Source organism: Columba livia, chromosome 7 (assembly GCF_036013475.1).
Source record: "Columba livia isolate bColLiv1 breed racing homer chromosome 7, bColLiv1.pat.W.v2, whole genome shotgun sequence".
NCBI classification, from domain to species: Eukaryota; Metazoa; Chordata; class Aves; order Columbiformes; family Columbidae; genus Columba; species Columba livia.
This window is the reverse complement of record NC_088608.1, coordinates 36008568-36028877: the sequence shown is the minus strand read 5'-3', so window position 1 is coordinate 36028877 and position 20310 is coordinate 36008568. Positions and strand designations below refer to the sequence as shown.

Genomic DNA, 20310 nt, shown 5'->3' with positions numbered 1-20310 from the left:
TAAGATCACAGCCAGAAGGGGCAGCTCTAAGCAGTGCCAGTGTGAGCGCTGTAGCCTGGTGCTGGTGGTGGGGACAGCGGACGTGGGAATTGGGAGAAATTAAACTAGATGGATAAACGTGTGTTGGCCAGCACAAGGCACTGCAGGTTGCCCAGTTTTTATCCTTTGTTTCTGCACAAGTGTTTCTCCCAGCCCTAGAAAATGTCCCAATGCTCTTCCTGTGTTTTCCTTGTACTATTTCCTAGAGTCCTTTTTTGAAGAGATGTGTTTGAAAAGCTTCAGCATGAGAATCACAAAAGCACAATGTAAGTGAAAACATGAGTTCAGAGGGAAGCGGGAGGGCAGTCCCTGGGCCCAAGGGACAGCAGAATGGCACAGGGAGCCATCGCCAGGAAAGGGGCCCTCAGACCCTCGACCTCCTCCTTCTCCCACATTAGGGCGCGTTTCAGGTCACAGGCCCCTCAACTCCCAAGACAGCCATCTTCGGCCACATCACCATCCAAGTGAAGTCACAAACCACCTCGGTGCATTCTGTTCCGAGCCCTGTCAGTACAGGGACAGCTGACCCAGAAATCCCTGAGCTCTCATCACGGCAGCGATGGCTGGTGCCAAGGGTTCTCACCGCAGCAAAGCGAATGGCTGCTCCCATTTGAGCCGGCCAAAACTAGAGGTAAGGGCTGACAGTATCCTGCAGCTCGTTCCAAGATACCTGCAGAGCACCTGCAGCATAACGCGTTCCCTGCTGCTCAAAGGCCTCACCGTGCTCTGCGCACACCGTGGATGGTGAGCAGGAGACAGCGGCTGAAGCCGTGCTGGTGCCGTGGGGCTGGGCAGGGGTGCTGGCTAGCGCAGCGGCTTGGACTTGGCTGGGCTGCGGGAGCTGTGGTAGCTGCTCCCAGCTCTCCTGCCTCCCTGTTCACCTGCCCGAGTCCTTCGGCGTCTGGGCCCTGAGGCAGCAGCGTGGGCTCCATCTGCCACAGCTGCTCCATCTGCCACAACTGCTCCAACTGCCACAACTGCTCCAACTGCCCCATCTGCCACAACTGCTCCATCTGCCACAACTGCTCCATCTGCCACAACTGCTCCAACTGTTCCACGCAGGTCCCAAAAATGCGGTTCCTGGTGCCAAGACTCATGGATGTACTGCAAGACGCAGACATGGACGTGGTCAGGACGACCCTGTCTGTGCTCAGGAAGGTGATCTGTGACCCAAGCTTCCCAGTTTCCACCCCCATCGCTCTGCATGCAGCTGGCTGAGAGGCTCCAGCCACTCTTTGGCAATGTAAGGCTTCGTGCAGCTGCTGTCGCGATTGTAAATCGCAAAGGTCCAGAGGAAGAGAACACTTCTGCTGTTGGAGGTACAGCCCCACTCCATGGCAGTGGGCGGGCGCATTGCCCGGGCAGGATGGAGCAGGCATCGTGGGGATGGCATGGGGTGGGGAGCCCGCTCTAGGGCACTGAGGGGGCAGGGAGCTTGGCTCACCCTCTCCACCCAGCCCTGCAAGGCCAAGGTCTGGAAGAAGCCCTTCTGGGCTGCTGGTCCCCTGCTGAAATCAAGCATTCCTGCCTGGGTGGACACATGCCCAGCAGAGCCTGTGGTGCCCTGGGCTTGTGCTGGAGGGATGCTCGCCAGGAGCAGCTGCTGCTGCCTGAGCTGATACCTCCTCTGCCCCTTTCCAGGCTCAGGGCTGCCCAGCCTTTAGAGACCATCGGTCTGCAGATCTTGAGTTACTGCTCTTCTGCCCTTCCGTCTCCAGCCGGTGGGTCTTGCTTTGGCCCCCAGGGCATTGAGGTAGGGGACAGAAAGGGTACTTGTGCTCAGCAACCATTGCCCAGGCAAGCAGTGTAGTAGACAAAGAGACCAGAAACCACTCTTCACTTGGTTCTTCTGCTGAAGCCTTTAATGCTTCCAACAAGAGCAGAGCCCAGAGCTGTGGGCTGAAATACTTGTCCTTGGAGATGTCCACAAACGTTCTCCCCACCGTGACCTGCCATTTGTGCCTCTTTAGCCGGCTCCTGTGGAGCTCCTTTGGTGCTGGGTCACTGTGGGGTGGGTTTGCTGGGCTGGGGAAGCCCCAGGTGACACGCCTGTGGCACCGTGTCACAGGGCCCTTTGTGACCCGCCGTGATAAGGGTGCTGGTGGCACAGCAACCACCTCACTGTGCCCGGAGGACACGACGGGACAGGACGGGAGCGAGAGGAGCTGCCAGGAGCCCCTGTGCAGACGCCTTGTGCCCTGTTGATCCGTGTCTGCTGTCTACGGCGCTTTTCCTACACGTCTCCCATCCCTGCAGCAGGAGCCCTTGAGGCCAGACAGCAGCGGGATGACGTGGAGACCCCCATTCACACCCAGGGTGGTCTGGCTGAATGACGATAGTGAGGATGAGGACGAGGAGGAGAAGGAGGTTGAGGCTGCCCCAACATTGCAGCGTGAGGAGGTGCAGGAGCACCAGCTGCTGCAGGCAGGTCAGTGGCCGGGCTGGGCCGCAGGGCGAGTGGCTGCAGCCGGCTGGGACCATCCCCGTGGACATCCCCAGGGAAAGAGGGGACGAGGGGACAGGGCTGTTCCCCACGCTGGGCTCTGGCCATGCTCCATCCACGGGCACTCCCAGCCCCATCCTGCGGCCAGGGAGACGGGGGTCAGTGTCCCCACCAGCCCCTGTCACGGGGCTCGGCTGTGTTCTCCAGCCTCTCCCGCAGCCCCTCAGCTCTGCCCACACTTGGTCTTTGCCAGATCCCAACTGGGAGCTGCCAGAAGAGGAGCAGAAGCAGGAAGACACCCATGTCCTGCACAACCCCAGAGCAAAGGTACCCGCAGCCAGCCCTGCTCTCGCTGCCCAGCCAAGCACCGCTGTTGGGCACTCGGTGTGGCATCCTTCTCTTCCCTGCCCTTCCTATTCCCGCAGCTGTTTTGGGAAACTGTCCACCCCAAAGACTGTGAAGGCTCCACTGTCGAGCTCGCTGAGGCCATGACAGAAGGACAATCCTACGACGCGGAGGCTGGTGCTGCTCTGCTGGATATGCTTGTGGAAAGCGAGGTCTCCACTTTGAAGCAGGTAAGTAGCCTGTGGCCAGAGTTGGAGCCCACCCAGGGATCCTGTGGCCCCTGAAGCTGGCTCCGCTGGGCTCCCAACAGCCTTCTAGGCCAGCACACTGTGGTGGGAAGGGCAGCACTTGTTGGAGGAAGCTGGGGAAATGTTTTCCTCCGGCAGCACTCCAACTCTCAGCTGTGCTTCCTCCAGGTGCCCAGGATTGTGCGGTGCATCCACCGGTGGTTCATGACCAACACGGACGAGTCAGTTGAGCACAGCCTGGACAACACCCTTGTGGAGCTCACCGACGCGCACCCCCATGATGTGGTGGTGGCCCTGCTGCGCTGTGCCCCATCGTGCGACCGGTACTGGGAAACCTGCCCTGTGGGCTCAGGGCTGCCCAGCCTTTAGAGCCCATCGGTCTGCACAGCCCGTCCCGTGCAGGCTGGCAGACAGATAGAGACTTTCAGGACCCCCTGGCCCCTCTATTGCCCAGCCCTGGCACGTCAGCCCCAGAGCCCGCTGCCGTGCTCCCCCTGCCCACCAAGGCACCGCTGCTCAGCCGCCTGCTGCCCGCAGGGGCAGAGCCGCTGGGTGCCGCCTGCGAGGGGCAGCGGGCAGAGCCAGGGCCGGTGGCCAGCCTGGGCCCCGGCGGTTGTCCGGGCCCTGGTGCTGTGGCCAAAACCCCAGTGACACGGAGCTCTGTGCCTGCAGAGCCGCTGCAGCCATGTGGAGGATGATGGTCACCACCAGCATGACCACAAAGAAGGTGTTCCGGGAGCTGCTCTGCGTGCTGGAAGACTGGCCGCTGCACAGCACGTCCACCTGTGACGGGGACCAACAGGACGTCCTTGCCCTGGCTGTAAGTGACCCGACCAGGCTCAGCCCCAGGGTCGCCTCTGCGGGCGGTTCTCCATCGTCCCCTGCCACTGCATCTCCCACGGTGGCTGGAAACCCGGGGCAGGGGCAGGTTTAGGAGCATCCAGGCCAGGCGCTCCCCTTGCGTCCACGCTCGGGCCCGGCCACAGGCGTGTTTTGGCACTGAGCGCGGTCTCTGGCTGTTCTGTTTTCTGCAGGCAACCAGGGCTCTGTGGGAGATACTTCAAATGCCCAGGTTCCCAAGAGGGCTGAAGGTGTATTTCCCTCGCCTCCTCCTGGCTCTGCTCTTCCAAGTTGTGTACAGCACAGAGCAGATGCCAGACGAGGTGGATACTTTCTGGAGGGAATGCCAGGAGGAAGGCGGCCTTCCCACCAGCCCCAGCAGGTGCTCCATCCCAGTCCTCCCAGCCCTGCCATGGCCCTGGGCCTGGAGCCAGGGCTCCAAGCGTGACCTGGGCTTTGCTCTGCACACAGGTTTATAGTGCTGACTGTGAAAGCACTGCTCTGCCGTCTGGGCTATAGGCTTGTAGCCTTTGAAGTGGAACGTAAGCGTGGCTGGGACACGCTCCTCCACGCTGAGACCCACCACTGCGCAATGGGGCTGCTGGCCAGGTGAGAGCCCCCTTCTCCCTGCTCCCCGTGCCATTGGTGCCCGGCAGAGGGGGCACCCCACACAATCCCCTTGGTGCTGGGTGAGAGGGACTGGTCTGCGGTGATGGCCCAGCAGACTGGCAAAGGCTGGGAGAGCTGGGTGCAGAGGAGCAGCCACCTCCCAGAGCGCCGGCGTCCCCTCCCGAGGGCCTGGGCTGACGGCACAGAGCCGGGGTCTGTCTGCAGGCAGCACCAGCCAGGGCAGCCCCTGCGGCGGCAGGATGTGCTGAGGGCCGGGGACGGAGCCTGGGGGACGAGTCCCCCTGGGCAGGAAAGGGGTCTCTGAGAAAGGGAAGGCTTTGGGGTGGGAAGGGTGTTTTTTGCAGTTTCCTCCCCAAAAGGAGCGTGCTGGTGCTGGGCACTGCCTTTCTCCTGGTGAGGGGTACGGAAAAGACCCGGGCCTGTGGGAGCAAATGCTGCTGGTGGCTGGAGTGGAGCACAAAGGGGTCTTTGGCCCTTGACGGGGACAGGGAGTCCCAGGAGAGGTTTGCCTGCCATGCTCATGGCCGATGGTGCCTTTTTCCCCTTGCCAGAGAGATCCGTGTTGTCTCAAGACACCTCAATGCCTCTGTGGTGTCCTACCTGGTCGAGCTGCTCAGCAGGAATGAGCCCCGCTGTGAGCTCCCTGCCATGGCGTTCCTTGTGGAGGTGAGCCTGATGGCGAGCGCTGCCTCGCTGAGCTGCTTCCCACCGCTCTGCCCTCTCGTAGCCGCGGCTGCATGGGGAGCCCAGTCGGTGGGTGTGGGGCAGAGGGTGGGCTCCTCTGTGTGCCCTTGGCCCCCTGCTGCTGGGGGGACACTTGCCTCTGTCCGTGTTTTGTGCCCCCCTTGCGCCAGCTCTCGCTCTTGCGTCCGCGGCTCCTCGTAGGACGAGCAATCAGAGGCTGCTGAGGGCTGGGGTCCTGCCGGCCGGGCACCCCGTCACTGCTCTGTGTATTTCAGATCCTGGCCTCCCCTGGCCCAAACGTAAGAGCTGAGAGCTTCCTGCAGCTTGTCCCAAGATACCTGCAGAGCAACTGCAGCATGACGCGTTCCCTGCTGCTCAAAGGCCTCAACGTGATCTGCGACACACCGTGGATGGTGAGCAGGAGGCGGCGGCTGAAGCCGTGCTGGTGCCGTGGGGCTGGGCAGGGGTGCTGGCTAGCGCAGCGGCTTGGCCTTGGCTGGGCTGCGGGAGCTGTGGTAGCTGCTCCCAGCTCTCCTGCCTCCCTGTTCACCTGCCCGAGTCCTTCGGCGTCTGGGCTCTGAGGCAGCAGCGTGGGCTCCATCTGCCACAACTGCTCCAACTGTTCCACGCAGGTCCCAAAAATGCGGTTCCTGGTGCCAAGACTCACGGATCTACTGCAAGACACAGACATGGATATGGTCAGGATGACCCTCTCTGTGCTCAGGAAGGTGGTCCGTGACCCGAGCGTCCCAATTTCCACCCCCATCGCACTGCAGCTGGCTGAGAGGCTCCAGCCACTCTTTGACAACGTAAGGCTTCCTGCAGCCCCCATGGGTGCTGGGTGCTGCCAGGAAACATTTTGCCTTGTGGATTTTCTGACCTAGGACCAGGTGCACCTGAGGCAGCTGGTGCTGAGCTCTTGCCCTCTTCCTGTCCACCAGGAGTCCTGGTATGTGCGACAGCTCTCCGTCAGCATCTTTAAAGAGGTGATAGAGCATGTAGCAAATGATGGAAAAAAGCCGCTGAAGACGCTTGTGCACCAGAGCCTGCTCCCCCTGATCTTCCACGTGTTTGATGAGAACAAGGCCGTGGCAGCGGTGAGGATTTCTGACCTGCTGGTGTCCCCATGGGAGGTGGCTCAGCCGCCTCCTGCCCTGACACCTCACAGACTGCAGAGCTCCAGCCACCTCCTGGCCTGGGCTCCAGAGCAGCAGCTCTGGGGGACGTCTGTCCTGCTGCCCCAGCAGCACCCGGTGCCCGAGATGGGGGTTGCCCTGCTCCTCTGCCCGAGCACCAACCTGCCGGCAGACGAGTTCCCCACCTGCTGCATCTCCTTGCCACGGGCCAGCACAGGCCCTGAGCCTTGCCCAGGCACAGGGGACGCAGGTCCCGTGCCCTGGGCAGTGGTGCAATTTCTCAATCTCTGCTGCTCTGCAGACCTGTAGGGATACCCTGCTGCAAGCTACCGCTTTCCTGAAGAAGGAGAAGCTCAGGCAGGTGGTGTTAAGGGATCAGCAGACAGAGGCGATCGGCGAGTGCCTGGTAAGGATGGCCGTGAAGCCCCAGCCCCAGCCTGGACAAGCCCCCCGAGCCCAGTGTTTGTGGCTGGCAGCTGTGCCCCTGCCCACTGCTGCAGCCCATCGCCGCCAGCCTGCAGCCCACACACGCTCCCGTACCTCGTGTGTGCGGCCCCACGGGCTCTTCTCCAAGCTCCTCTCCCTGCCCGAGCCCAGGGCTGCTGACGGAGCCCCGGCCCAGCTGCGGGTTGGGGACAGGATGGCACTGCAGCTCCTCGGGGAGCAGCCAGCCCTCTTGCTCCCTCCAGACCCGGCACCAGCCGGCTGCTGGCTGGGTGTTGTGGGTGTCCTGGCAGGGGAGGCCAGTCCTGGGCACAGGGACCACCCGGCCAGGGGCAGAGTCTGCACCAGCCCTTGTCTCCATCCCCTGTCGCTCTCTCCAGCTGGTAGAGTGCCGCAGCAGAGCAGCAGAGTACCTGGGTCAGTCATTGACGTACGTGCAGAGCCCACAGGACTCCATACGAGAGGCAGCCGTCGCGTTCCTTGGTGAGGCACAACCCCCCAGCCAGGGTCCCTCCCAGCCGTGCTGCAGCTCAGCCCCAGCCCCGGGTGCTGCACGGGCAGCAGGATTCGGCCCAGTGGCTCTGGAGCCGCCACTGCCCGATGTGGGGTGCACGGGGCTCCCCGCCGCCCTCTCCCTCCCCTGCCCTTGGGCATCACGCTTGGGGCAGAGCCCGGGCTCAGCCCTGCCAGGGGCAGGGGCGCCTGTGGCCGGGCTGCTGTGGGGGAGCTGCGCTGCTGGGGCGAGCAGGAGCGGTGACGGGCTGTGTGTTTCCAGGGGTCCTTGGGCAGCACATGAGGGCTCAGCCGGAGAAGTTCCGGCTCATCTACCACAGTGAGTGAGGGCAGCGGGGTGTCAGCAGGGACTGGTGGGGAGGAGGAAGGACCCTGGCCAGGGAGCTGCAATCCCTGCCCCGGCCGGGGAGGGCTCTGCTCCCTGCGCAGACGAGGGGTGGTGGGGGCAGAGCAGAGAGAGGTTTCAAGGACACGTGGGCTATTTGTGGCCAGGTCCTTCCATCCGATCCCATTGGCCCCTGTTCCCCCTGGCCATCCGAAGAGCTGGTGGGGTGGCCCTGGCAGGAGGGGTTCCTGGCGTCCCTGCGGATCCGCGCTCTAACCTTGGCTCTGTTCCTCTCTGTTCCAGCCGTTCAACACGCGACAAAGGACAGCAGCCCCTACGTCCAACGCCAGGCACTTCGCACTCTGCCCCTGCTGAGACCTGCAGTGGCAAATGGCTCCTCCAGATCCAGGCTGCAGGAACTGCAGAGCCAACTCCGCCAGGCGTGGAGGAGGCGGCGGCCTTCTCTCTGGGGCAATGGCTGGCTGTGCTGCTGGGGCTCTGCGCAGGACTGATCCCAGCACCGCCATGTGCTCTTCCCTGAATAAACAGTCATAGAATTGTTGAATCACGTAGGCTGTGAAAGGTCTTTAAGATCAAAGAGTTAACCTGGTGCTGCCAAGTCTACCACTGAGCTATGTCCTTAACTACCCCATCCACAGGTCTCTTCAGTACCTCCAGGGATGGTGACTCAACCGCTTCCTTGGGCAGCCTGTTCTAATGCCTGACAACCCTTTTGGGTGAATAATTTTTTCCAAATATCCAATCTAAATGTCCCTTGGCACAACTTGAAGCCATTTCCTCTCACCCTATCACTTGTTACTTGTGGAGGAGACCAACCCCCTCCATGCTACAACCTCCTTTCAGGTAGTTGTAGACAGAGATAAGGTCTCCCCTCAGCCTCCTCTTATTCAGGATTAAGAGCCCCAGTTCCCTCAGCTGCTCCTCATCACACTTGTGTTCCAGGCCCCTCACCAGCTTCGTTGCCTCCTCTGCACTTTTTCCAGTACCTCAATGTCTTTCTTATGATGAGGGGCCAAAAACTGAACACAGGATTTTAGGTGCGCCCTCACCAGTGCTGGTACAGGGGGACAATTATTTCCCCAGTCCTGCTGGCCACACTATTCTTGATATAAGCCAGGATGCTGTTGGCCTTTTTGGCCTCCTGGGCACATGAAATACTGGAGGAAAAGTCAGGCCCTGAAGTAACCAGGACCCTCAGGACGAGAGTTGCCAGCTGTGTCTGCTTTACAGCAGCTGTCAGCACTGAGATGCACCAGGTGCAGTCTCCCAGTGCCAGAAGGGTAATGCTGGCTACCCTTGCTAGTGTCCTCATGGGACAGATGATAAAAAAAACCTGGACAGCACATGCAGGTTTTATCCAAGTTTCTTCTATGTCCCATGCTAGGGAGCCAGGAGACAGCAAAACGCAGAGTTAGGAAGAAACAAGAAGCACGGACACATCACATAAAATGCTACAAAGCTTTTTATTTTTCTTAACGAGGTATACATTACATGTAAAATGCCACCATCGCTTTACATGGTGCACTGGCTACACAAGAACATTTGACTCAGTGGGAAAAGGCACTGCTCTGAAACGCTGGGCTCCCCACTTTGTCACCAGAGAGGCTCAGCTGCTGCACTAAGGTACGATCAACAGCTGGGAAGAACAGGCAAGCTGCTGCTCCTGCTGTCTGAGAAGTCTTCACAGCTTCTGCTGCAGTTGCATGGGCGGAAACAACCTAATTGTCTGGGAGCATCTGTGAAATGTCCACTGCACAGTGCAGGAGGGTTAAATATACTCCTACTCAGGCCAAGAGGAAAGAGCAAGTGAAGGGTCAACTAACAGCAAAGTAATCTGTTAATACAGACTTTAAGGAAAAATATCTGCTTCACCTTTTGAAATCTGTCTCCTAGTCCACTCTTGAGAAAAGTTTCTCCTGCTTAACAGAACCATGTAGGCCTGCAGGGCAGAAGACCCACCTGAAGTACCCAATGGTGCAGAGTACTTTCCAGCAGCCAATTCTACACAGCACGAGACTGCAAGAGCTAGAATTGTACTCACACAAAACCCTTCTGAAATGGGAGCTGCCCTTTCCCTCTGGCTGGTGGTGCAGATCCAGACTCTTTCCCTGTACCTCCATCCCAGCACAACCCCACCTGCAGGGCTCCCTGCTGCTCAGCTTATACACATTATTTGGAGGCCAAATGACCTTTGCTGTCTGTGATTGTCCTCAGTTTGCTCTCTTGCATAAACTGAAAGCGGAAATTTATTTGTTAAATTACTGGGAAGATCCATTTAACTGACGCAAAAACTTGAAAGGCCTTCTAGAAGGCTCCCTTGCAAAGCATCACTGTTGCTGAACTGAGTGATGGGCGACCCCAAAAGGGTGCTGACTTTTGCAGCAATCCAACTAAATAAGCCTTTGTGAGGATGATGGGGGAAAAAGAGTTCCCTTTGTGCAGGTAAAACATAAGAAGAAACATAGCCTTTCTTTTACCACGCTGCAAGCCCCAGCTTTGTGCCTCTCTCAGCACAGAGACTGCTAGTAGAAGCAGCTGGTGTTCAGGTAGAAATACCGCCTCCTCTCCTTTTATCGAGCACTAGTTGCATCAGTTTGAACGTTCACAAATTACTATTTGAAAAGGGATGATTTCCCCTAGAAATGGCAGAGTTTACGCACAATCTGCAGGTTACAAAACCAAGATCAGAGGGGCAGTGGGCAAACACTGAACAGTATGAAAAATAAATACAGAAATGCAGTACAGACCACAGCTCTGTTAAGTTTGTATTAATAAAAGTTAAACTGTTTCTCTTCTTCAGAAGTTTGAAGAAAGCTTCAACTTAATTTGTTACTCAGTTTCAGGACAAATTTTGGTTTTCAAGTCAATTGCAGTGTCCAGTGTTGTCCTCTAATCCTGACTATGCTGAGAACTGGATCAGAGGCTGGTTTCATTTTCCTCACTCCCATCAGTGCCTGGCTAAGAAGGTGAATATTGCTTGTACTCCAGAATCCAAATGTCAAGTAAACACCAAGAAGAAGGCAGACTGAGTTGTAGTTTGCTATTTCCCTGTAGTTTTTCCTTATTCTTTTGAGCTCACCAGTATTGAAGTCCTTGGGTTTCTCTGTATTTTAATATAAGATTTTCCAGTGAGTTGGCTGCTCGCAGTTTTTCTCTTTATCACCACAAAATCGGTTGTAAGTTGTTTTTGGATCAAATCCCAAAATCTCCCTCTCCTCATGGATCCGGAAGGAAAATGTTGAAACTGAGGTGCCTATAAAATACCTGTGAAAAAAATCAGAATCCGTTTGCAAAGAGGGCCAGTTTTTAAAATGCAAGTAATTGTTAATGTTCATTGAAATGATACTAAGTTATCATATATATTATATATATACAATATAATTATTATACATCTATTTTATCTATAGATCAAGTATATAATATCATGTCACATATTATTTTTAAGCAATTACATCTGGGTCAAAAACAATATTCAGTTTTGTGACAGTAAGATTCGGCTCCTCAAAGAAAAGTCAAATTCGCAACCTTGCATGTGCGCAGATCCACTGGTCAATCACAGCCAAGCCCCCATCCTTGTAGAGTTCCAGCTCCTCCCAAGAAGGTTCAAACCTCACCATCTCAGGCAGCAGTTTCTTCAGCAATTCAACCTCTGAAAAAGGGGAAGACGTGAATTTATTTTTATGTTATGTTATGCTAATTTGATTCCAAATTTCCCATTGCAGAGACCATCAAACTTCCTATGGGAAATACCAAAAGAACGGTTTGATACCAGCTATTCAAGCTGGAAGGAAACAGCTGCTTAGTCCTGTTCAACTCCCCACTGAATTATGGAGACACGTGAACTTCCAGTCGTTTATAAAAACAAAGCAGTAATTGCTGCACTCATTGCCAAAAGTTATCAATCCTAAACTGACTATAATCTGCCTACCCTCCTCGACAGCATCAGTGGCTACAAAAACTTTTTGAAGTTTATGCGTCTCCAAGAGGCTGCGGATTTTCTTCACTGCTCCTTGTAGGGAAGGCACGTCTTCTCTGTGACCCCAGATGAAGTCTTTCCTTCTGAGATGAACCCCAAGGTATGGACCACCTCGAGCTGTGCCCGTCTTAACCTAAGAGAGAAAGATCAGTAAACTTTAAAACTCGAGAGCACCGCTATTCATTCACACTGAAAAGTCCTGAATGCATAAGCTTTGGATTCTGAAGCGATCTAGCTAAAGAAAGTAATTTTAAGGTATGGATTGGCAGTATTTGGGACACTTATTGCAACATTTCCATCTTGGGTGGCCTGCATCATACAAGAAGAACTAGAGTGTGAAATATTTGTAAGCAAAAAAATCAACTCTGCTCGACCAAACCCACAACTGGCAGTTTGCAGCTGAACATTACACCCAAAGATGACTCTGAATCCAAGAACAAATACCAGTTTCCTTCAGTGAAATGAGGGTAACAGAAATCTGGCACCCAGACCCAGACAGCCACATCTCAGCAGACTCCATGAACTCATGAACTCACACAGGGAGAAGAGGGTACAGTAGGAACACGCCATTCCACCTCAATTTAAGCAGGGAGAGCTAGATTCATCTGTATCTTCCAAAATTCCCTGCAGTGTACGGCCAGGAGGATGCAGACAAAAAATCACATTTGTTATGGGAAACAGACTGTTATGATTTTACCTTCATCTGAGTCCAGTCCTCCTTGTAATGAGTCCTGTCTGCCTCATCTGTGGATTGAAGATATTTGTTTCTAAACTCGTCTCCCACTACACGGAGGTGTTTAGCAAACACCATACTCCGACGGGTCTGTTGGAATAAGAGCAGATGCCGAGTCAGAAAAAAGGGAGGGCTAAAAATGACTAAATGGAGACAGTTTCACATACACAGAGCCTCCAGGATGCAGTTAGTTCTGACACATCCATGCAGCACTACAAGCAACAATTTCTAACTTTTCATCTGAGCGTTAACCGTTTAATCATAAGGACATTTACAACCAGCATACTTGTCTGACTCTGCAATACACAGGTGTACAGAGCAAACTATAGTTATTTATAATGGCACAAAGGCAGTTCCCTGCTGATCGCAGATGTGTTGCACAGGGGGGGTCCTTCTAGATGTCATGCCCTGCAGCCCTGAATCTCTGGGGATGAGACACCAGGACAACCTGCATCACATTAATCAACAGCAGCCTGAAGACCATCTTTAAGCATACACTGCTGAAACATACGACACAAGTTACTTTCAAGAAAAGAAACCCCAGGCAAAAGTGAAGCACACATTGGTTATGGAATTTTTATCAGAACCAAGTAGAAAGTCTAGAGAAGCTAACTGGAAAATACTCACATTCCAATAATCTTTCCCTCCGTAGTGGTCATGAAGAAGGTTTTCAGCTCTGTCTAACATCACTGACCTATTAAAAATTGTAAAACTGAGTGCAGTTCCCTTAGGAATAGAATTTACATTACGATGTTTCTTTATACAGTTGCGAGGATAAAGCACAGACTATGATCTGTTTGCAAAGGGAGCACAGGGAATGAGGGACAGGCTGCCAATCTGTTCTGCGTAAAGCAAATTGTGACCCATAGCCTGCTGGGGAGAGAAGGGAACTGTACCACTGTGTATGCCCGTTCTCTTCCTTCATACGTGATACTCTTACTTCTGACAGTTAAACACAAGGAAGCATTAACAATCTCTCACGTAGTCCTCGTAGTAGTTGATGCTGGAGAAATAAGATGGTCAACAGGGAGAGTGACTCAAAGGGGAGAAGCGACCTATGAGATGATGCTCAGACTTGGAGCAAGAAGTGTGGAATAAAATGTCCTACAGCAAAGGAACACACAGAGACTACAAAAATGTGTGTTAGCAACTAAACACAAATTCTGAAACAGAAATTTTTCACTACCATGAAAACAGCCTGTGCTTTTCCTAAAAACACACAGTTCAGGATTGTGTTCTGGAAACATAACTGTTCCAAGTTCTAAGAAGCAGAAGAGATTTTGGGAGTATCCAAGAGCATAGGGGATGTAGGCTTAGTTTGTGTTCTGTGCATGCTGAGCATAAGTGAACACACAGAAAATGCTGGATCTTCTGCTAAAACGAGAGGATGCAAATACCCAATCAACTTCAGATTATCACTGCTGATAATCAGCTGGAAACTTGTGCATAAGGCTACAAATAATCTGGAAAACAGAGTACATTGTGCTGGTGGAGAAGCAGCACTGTGTGTAGCGGGAAGCTTGGAGGTGAATTAGATTAAAAATTGAAATATATCAGGAAGATTCCAATAAGTGATCACACCTGAAGAGTAATAATGCAATACCAGGACCACACAACTGATCGTCTGGCCAAAAGGGCAACGTGGCAGATCAGAGAGGCCACAAGTCACCATCACCACTGGAGATTTCAACTGTCCCCAGGTAGGATGAGCAGGTGTCGTAGCAGGACGGGACTGAGCAACTGCCGTTTCGGACACTATCAAAGACAGTTCCACGAACCAACTGGGCAGGAAGCAGCACCTGACATTGTCTTGAGAAGCAGCAAGACATGGACCAAAATCTCAGAGCTACTGAGATTACAGTGGCCATAACACACTCATCTTCAACATCCAACTGGATCAACAATGGCCCAAGGAAAGTTACCGCAGTTGCATCCAGTTTCGAAACTATGCAAAAATGCAGAAGTAGTGTCCAAGTGAAGAAAATGGAAAAGCTCAAAACTGCATGAAGTTAAACAGAAAAGACAATAAAGAAGGTCAAAATAGAGTTAGCACAACGAAAAATAAAGGCCTTCAATCTAATGACAAATCTTCGTTCCAATACAAAGAAAAAGGAACTTAAAGGCTTAACAAGCACTTAGAAACAGTAATGTCATTACAGAAACAGCTAATGTAATTTTTGGTAGCTGTCCGCTAGGTGGAGGAGCTGGGAAGACTCCCATGCCAGAAGTACTTTTGAAAGGGAACATGTTTGTGCTCCAACCAAAGTGTCCATAGGAAATGTCCAGTGGTGGAACAGCTAGACAAAATGAACCAACTAATGGCCAACACTGGGCAGTATTCACCCAACAGCTGTCAAGGAACTCAAGTTTGAGGACTGGCCAATAAAACAGCAGATGAAACCTAATTAGGAGTGCATCTAGTAAAAAAAATACTGGCTTCACCTGATAACTAAAGGGCTCTGTGCTAACTATCGATGCTCAGGAATGAGGACAGTTTGATGAAAATGCCAAGACAATACTCAAAGGTCAAAAGAAAAGAACTTGTATACTGGGAATTTCCAGAAAAAGAAGAGAGCATTAAACAGAGCGTGTCATTGTACCACTGTGTAACAGGATCACCTGCACTCAGTGTGCAGGATCCAGCTGAACTGTAGAGGTTCAGTGAAAGGCAGCGAGGACCAATGGCATGGAATAGTTTTCACATGAAAAACAACTCGGGGAGGATACGATAGACAGATGTAAAATCACCTATGGCGTGGAGGTGAGTATGGAAGAGCTGTTTGTTCACTGTCTCTTGCCCTACATGAACTAAGGGACATTAGATGAAACTTGCAGGCAGGAGTTACAAGAGGAGGTGGGTTTTCACGGGATGCGCAGTTAGGTGCAAAACCTTTCGGTCTTTTCCCAAGATTTTGTGGATACTAAGTGTGCACGGGGGTTCAAAGGGAAGCTGCACAGCCCACTGGAGGATAGAAAAGATGTGAAAATCACTTTTGGCTCAGAAAGTCCCTACAACCGCAAATCTGAAGAGTGTGACAGGACTTAGGGCAGCTATTATACACACCTGCCCAATTCTTACACTTTTCCCCAGACATCTGATTTTAGCCAGTCTTGGCTTTCAGACAATAAACTAGATTGACCTACACCTTGTCTGCATGTTAGGAATACTTGGGCATCTATCCTAATTTTCCTCTTGACCTTACGCATTGCCAGACCTTTGATAGTTGCCATGGAAGAGTTAACTGTAGGGCTAAACATGGGGATTTCTATGGCTTTTTTAATCCAGTTTTCTGCTGTCACTGGCAAAGATTATGGTATAATTCCTGCAAATAAAACAACATTCCTATGAAAAAATGGGACTTTGCCTTCTCTGCTCCCAGCAGCTGGTACTACAGATCTCCATGGCTCTGCTTAGGGGAACCTTCATCTCATTTCCAATTAAATTGTATCAGTGTCAAATTTTAGAATGTTTTTGCTTTCATGGCAAAACTGCACTTCAGCTTACACAGTCTGCTTTTCTTCTATGGATTTATTCCCCTGATGTATTCATAGACAGAGATTTTTTCTTCTTCCCACTGTTTTTTCCCTCTTGACCCAGCATTGGAGGGCAAAGAAAATGTAAACGCAGAGTGGCAAGGACATTTAGCTACCTAAGAATACAAAGGAGCTCAAGGCTATTTCCTCTTAGTTTTAGCAATGCAGTATTTAACCTAGCTTACAATTAGGTGTTTCTTACAGTGCAAATTCCTTTTTGTAATGATTTCAGTGGATTACAATAACTCAGTGATGAAGTATCACAACAGCGGGACGTAGGCTCTAAGTTCCCCCTGCCCTGCCCACCTGGCCATGGCTTTGTGAGCACACTACACTTCAACAAATAGGAATACAAGGCAACTCACTGTGCTGAAGTGTTCTTCAAAAGGATGGGAGCCACAATTGAGGCAGATCCTTGGACAGACAAACAAGAGAGATTTAGGCCCCGCGTTTCCTCATAACCCCAGAACCATCCCCTGAAAGGGAACACAAAGTATTGGTTCACAGGTTTGTATTTTAAATTAATGCCATATATATAATCAAACAAATAAACAGTACACCCCAGAAAGATGATATATAAATAAACCAGGCAGCTCCTTTTTCTGTGTGAAACAACAACTTTCTAAAATTAGCTCTTCTAGTACATTCCTATTATTGATGGGGTTTTAATAAAAAGTGAACCCCAAGCACCCAGATATTCAGACAACACTACAACAACTGTGCAAGTCTGTTTTGTTAGCGCAGGCCAATGTCTCACTGAAAACTCAAAACAAAACTGAAAGGACTGCTAGATGTTACCTGTAGTACGCATGTTTGTCTTTGGAGTACATAAGCTGATCAATACATGGCCTTTCGTCTATTTTTTCTTCCCATGTTCCCTCTTTCCATCCTTCTGCGTAGCCTTGTAGGACGTAAATCTGTTCAATAAAGGGCCCACCTGACTCTGAGCAGAAGACACAGCAAAGCATTTGTGAGCATGAAAACCACCCAATAAAGATATGAACTCACATCACTTGCAGTTAAAATTATGCTAGAAATGCTAATACTACACTACTCTCTCTTTGTTTTCACTATAAAAAAAGGAAAGGAAGTTCTGTGTGAGCCAGGAAAGCTAAAAAGGTCAGGGGATATGACAAACTGGTACTCCCACCCAGCTGAGTAAAACACGCCATGAAGCACAGTGGTTTTCAATGCCGCAGGTGTCTGCTATGGAAAGAGTCTCTCCAAGAAAATGACAACTACAAGCCCTTCTTCCCCCAAATTTCAGGGCTTCTAAATGATTGTTTTTGTTTTTGCTTTTCCTGAAAGGTAGGGGACAACCATCTCTCCGGAGCTCTTTGCAGAGGTGTGACATTTGGTGGTCTTTATTACCTTTGCTGAAAAAGTCTGTGACACTGCTGCAGATTTTGGCATTTGGTGATGTGATGGCATTTGGCTCAATGTGGTATTAAACCCTAAAGGAATCAACGTCACAGTTTCCACATTTTTAGGGAAAGCCTTTCTCTTATATACTATTTTGTACACAAAAAGCAGGGGATAAGTATTTTGAGTAAATGCAGCATCAATGATGAAAAAGTAGGTTCACCAAAGAACCCACTGTACAGCCTCTACTGTTCAGCCACCTCCAGAAAAAGGTTGCTTGTCTGCATTTCAACAGAGAGCTGCAGGATGTCTCTCTCCCCTTACAGGGCTGTTACTATGGCCAAAATTACGCAGAAGTATCTTTGTTTTTAACCAGAGGCATCAGCTTTCTCTGGGGTCTCCAGGAAGTCTGAGGGCCAACAGTACTACATCAAATGAGCTGCCAAATAATTGGGTTTATTTCATCCTAGTGGTTTGTTACTCAGCACAATCCTTTCCCACCCCTCCTCTTGCCACCTTTAACTTTTATTTTATGTATAAGGATAAAAGCACATAAAACTCTGCGTAAACCACCTTAAATATCTAGTCAATTGTAGACCGTATGATTCCATGCTCTACCTGCAAGGAACTGCTCATATTCAATGACAGGGATGTTCCTGTTGAGGCTGGGGACATCGAAGAACTCAGACCAAGGGATGCGGACCTGAAGGATGTCAGGGCTCTGCCAGTGATACAGGCGTCCCCAGGGAGGCAGAACCAACACCCAGTTTTCACTTTTCAGTAGGGTCTTTAGAAGGGAAGCAATGCGGATGTAGACGTCCCTGCGAAGGTTGAACCCTTCTGGAGGATTTACATCATACAACAGGTATCTGGGGAGAACAAAGCAGTACAATTACTTCAGGGATTTTAAACTTTTTACAAGTTTGTGGTTTGCTCTTTTTTTTTTTTTTTACCCCACAATCATGTGATGCAACTCTATTGGGATGGCAACTGCTCTTTCATCACAAGTTTGTGGTACTCAGAAGCTGTAAGGGCATGAAGCAGAGGAGCACAGAGTTGAATCTGAAGACAAGATGACATGTTCAGGAGCGACAGGAGAAAAGGCTGCATGTCACCTGCTGTGGGGCAGACGTCCCCAGCAGGAAAGCCCCAAGACAGCTACGACAGCAACATCTGGCAGAAACAATGCAAAGAGCAGCGGCAGGTAAGGAAGACCTTTACGTGCCCACCAGCCGATGGCTCAGGGACACGAGCACCTCTATTGGGATGGAAACTGCTCCTCTTTCAGGAGTTTGTGGTACTCAGAAGTTGTAAGGGGATGAAGCAGAGGCACGTAGAGCTGCATGCAAAGGCAGGACATATTCAGGAGGGACAGCAGAAAAGGCTGCATGTGTGAGAAAAGGCAGATGTCCCCAGCAGAACAGCCCCAAGACAGCAACAGCAGCATCTTACAGAAACGACATAAAGAGCAGCAGCAGGTACGGAAGACCTTTACATGCCCACCAGCCGATGGCTCAGGGACACGGCAGGTCGCCTGTGTGGGGCACATGGGGCCCCGGGGAGCGACAGGGGCTGACCCTGGCGGGCAGGACCGGCCCGGGGCGATCGGGCCCTCGCTGGCGATGGCTGGGGGGCCGCTCCTCACCTGGTGCGCGGCGCGGCGGCGGCGGCGGGCAGCGAGGAGGCGGCGTGGCCGGCGCGGAGGGCGGCGGGAGGCGGCTGGGCGGCGGCGGGCGGCGGGGAGGCGAGCGCGGCCAGGCCCAGCAGCAGCAGCGCCGGCAGCAGGAGGCGGCGGCTGAAGCCGGGCGCCGCCATCCCCGCGCCGCGCCACGTCCGGGGCGGCCCCGGCGGCGGCCCGGCCCCTCGGTGCGCGGGAGGGAAGCGGCGGCCGCGGGGTCCCCGGCGCGGCTGCCTCAGAACAGGCCCGCGGTCAGGGGCCGGAGGCTGGCGCCGGTGACCCGGTTCAGCTCCTCCAGGATCTCCACCTCTTTCTGGTACATCTGCGGGAGAGGAGCCGCGGTCAGCACCCCCCGGCCACGGGAGTGCGCGGCGGGGAGATGCTTTCCACCCGGGTGCGACCTGAGACGGGCACCGCACGCCTTCCCCAGCGCCACGGCATCGCCGTACCTGTTGCCACTCGGGTTTGGTATTGTGCTGGTAGCCAAGCAAGTGGCACAATCCGTGGGCTGCCGTCACCTGAGCGAAGAGGCAAGAACAAGCGACATGTGTGACGAACGGAACCCCAGCAATAGCCCCTCGCCTGCGCAGACGGCCCCAGCGCCAAAGCCTGCCCCGCACAAGCCGGGGTGCGAGGGGTGATCACGACTAACCCTGTACCACGTCACCCGACGTTTTGCCAGAATGTGCGGGGAAATGCGAAAACCACAAAGATCAGGCAGTGTCCCAACCCGCCAGTTCAATAAGTTTTAAAACACAGAGTTAATCTTTCCAGGGTACGCTGCAAAATCATGGCCCCCTTGTTTAGCCTAGCCGGGCTAGGGGAGCGGCAGCCGGCACCCTGTCCCCGGGGGACACCCCGCGGTTGTCCCTCCCTGCAGCGCACGGTCAGGGGGATCGCTGCCCGCGGCGGGGCTCACCGCCAGGACGCCATCGAAGTCCTCCCCGGTGTCGCGGCACTGCTGGTGGATGTACTCCACCCCCAGGAAGATGTCCCCCAGGTTGTACTCGTCGCGGCAGCTCGGCCGCGGCAGCTCCCCCGCCACCACCCGGTGGAAGGGGAAGGAGAGGACGTCGGTGGGCTCCGGGCGCTGCCGGTACGCGCCGTTGAGGCGCCGCATCAGCCCGTTGTTGGCGCAGATCAGCCCCACGTCGAAGCGGGAAGCGCCCAGGGCGGCCCGCAGGATGCACACGGCGCGGCGGAGCGGGGCGCGACGCACCGGCACGGCCCGCTGGGCGTTCCGCAGCGCCACGCTCATGATGGCGGCGGCAGCGCCGGTGAACGGCCACACCGCCGGTGACAGCGACAGCAGCGGGACCCCGCCCACCTGGGCCGCCTGCGCACGCGCGCCCCAGCCCC

General features: G+C 53.4%; 3 protein-coding genes across 3 annotated transcripts; 1 reads left to right on the top strand and 2 right to left on the bottom strand.

The window, feature by feature from the left end:
- The first annotated feature begins 2153 nt into the window (after positions 1-2153).
- Positions 2154-7787, top strand: LOC135579927 (maestro heat-like repeat-containing protein family member 6). The gene is made up of 12 exons (XM_065069981.1): positions 2154-3057; positions 3244-3398; positions 3748-3895; positions 4110-4297; positions 4387-4524; positions 5097-5211; positions 5505-5642; positions 5862-6038; positions 6114-6326; positions 6667-6771; positions 6803-7292; positions 7585-7787. Exons 1-12 carry the CDS (start codon positions 2326-2328, stop codon positions 7647-7649), a joined length of 2664 nt encoding a protein of 887 aa, XP_064926053.1. The 5' UTR covers positions 2154-2325; the 3' UTR covers positions 7650-7787.
- A 1325-nt stretch (positions 7788-9112) lies between these two features.
- On the bottom strand, positions 9113-19104 carry POFUT2 (protein O-fucosyltransferase 2). Its single transcript, XM_065069344.1, has 9 exons — positions 18919-19104; positions 17892-18142; positions 16710-16854; positions 16277-16387; positions 13005-13071; positions 12342-12467; positions 11597-11777; positions 11194-11317; positions 9113-10932 (listed from the first exon to the last, which is right to left on the bottom strand). The coding sequence occupies exons 1-9, from the start codon at positions 19086-19088 to the stop codon at positions 10779-10781; spliced, it is 1329 nt and encodes a 442-aa protein (XP_064925416.1). The 5' UTR covers positions 19089-19104; the 3' UTR covers positions 9113-10778.
- Positions 19105-19127: 23 nt separating this feature from the next.
- YBEY (ybeY metalloendoribonuclease) lies at positions 19128-20209 on the bottom strand. The gene is made up of 3 exons (XM_065069346.1): positions 19871-20209; positions 19401-19469; positions 19128-19273 (listed from the first exon to the last, which is right to left on the bottom strand). The coding sequence occupies exons 1-3, from the start codon at positions 20207-20209 to the stop codon at positions 19187-19189; spliced, it is 495 nt and encodes a 164-aa protein (XP_064925418.1). The 3' UTR covers positions 19128-19186.
- Positions 20210-20310: the final 101 nt, after the last annotated feature.

Excerpts from the sequence above, each read along its gene's own strand:
- POFUT2 (XM_065069344.1), bottom strand. The coding sequence starts at position 19,088 with ATGGCGGCGCCCGGCTTCAGCCGCCGCCTCCTGCTGCCGGCGCTGCTG. Across the intron at positions 18,143-18,918 it reads GCCGCCGCGCCGCGCACCAG|ATACCTGTTGTATGATGTAA; the intron begins GTGAGGAGCGGC and ends TGTTCTCCCCAG. Across the intron at positions 10,933-11,193 it reads TGGATCTGCGCACATGCAAG|GTATTTTATAGGCACCTCAG; the intron begins GTTGCGAATTTG and ends TTTTTTTCACAG.
- LOC135579927 (XM_065069981.1), top strand. The coding sequence starts at position 2,326 with ATGACGTGGAGACCCCCATTCACACCCAGGGTGGTCTGGCTGAATGAC. Across the intron at positions 5,212-5,504 it reads CCATGGCGTTCCTTGTGGAG|ATCCTGGCCTCCCCTGGCCC; the intron begins GTGAGCCTGATG and ends TGTGTATTTCAG. Across the intron at positions 6,772-6,802 it reads AGGCGATCGGCGAGTGCCTG|CTGGACAAGCCCCCCGAGCC; the intron begins GTAAGGATGGCC and ends CCCAGCCCCAGC.
- YBEY (XM_065069346.1), bottom strand. The coding sequence starts at position 20,209 with ATGAGCGTGGCGCTGCGGAACGCCCAGCGGGCCGTGCCGGTGCGTCGC. Across the intron at positions 19,470-19,870 it reads ACTTCGATGGCGTCCTGGCG|GTGACGGCAGCCCACGGATT; the intron begins GTGAGCCCCGCC and ends CTCTTCGCTCAG. Across the intron at positions 19,274-19,400 it reads CCAAACCCGAGTGGCAACAG|ATGTACCAGAAAGAGGTGGA; the intron begins GTACGGCGATGC and ends CCTCTCCCGCAG.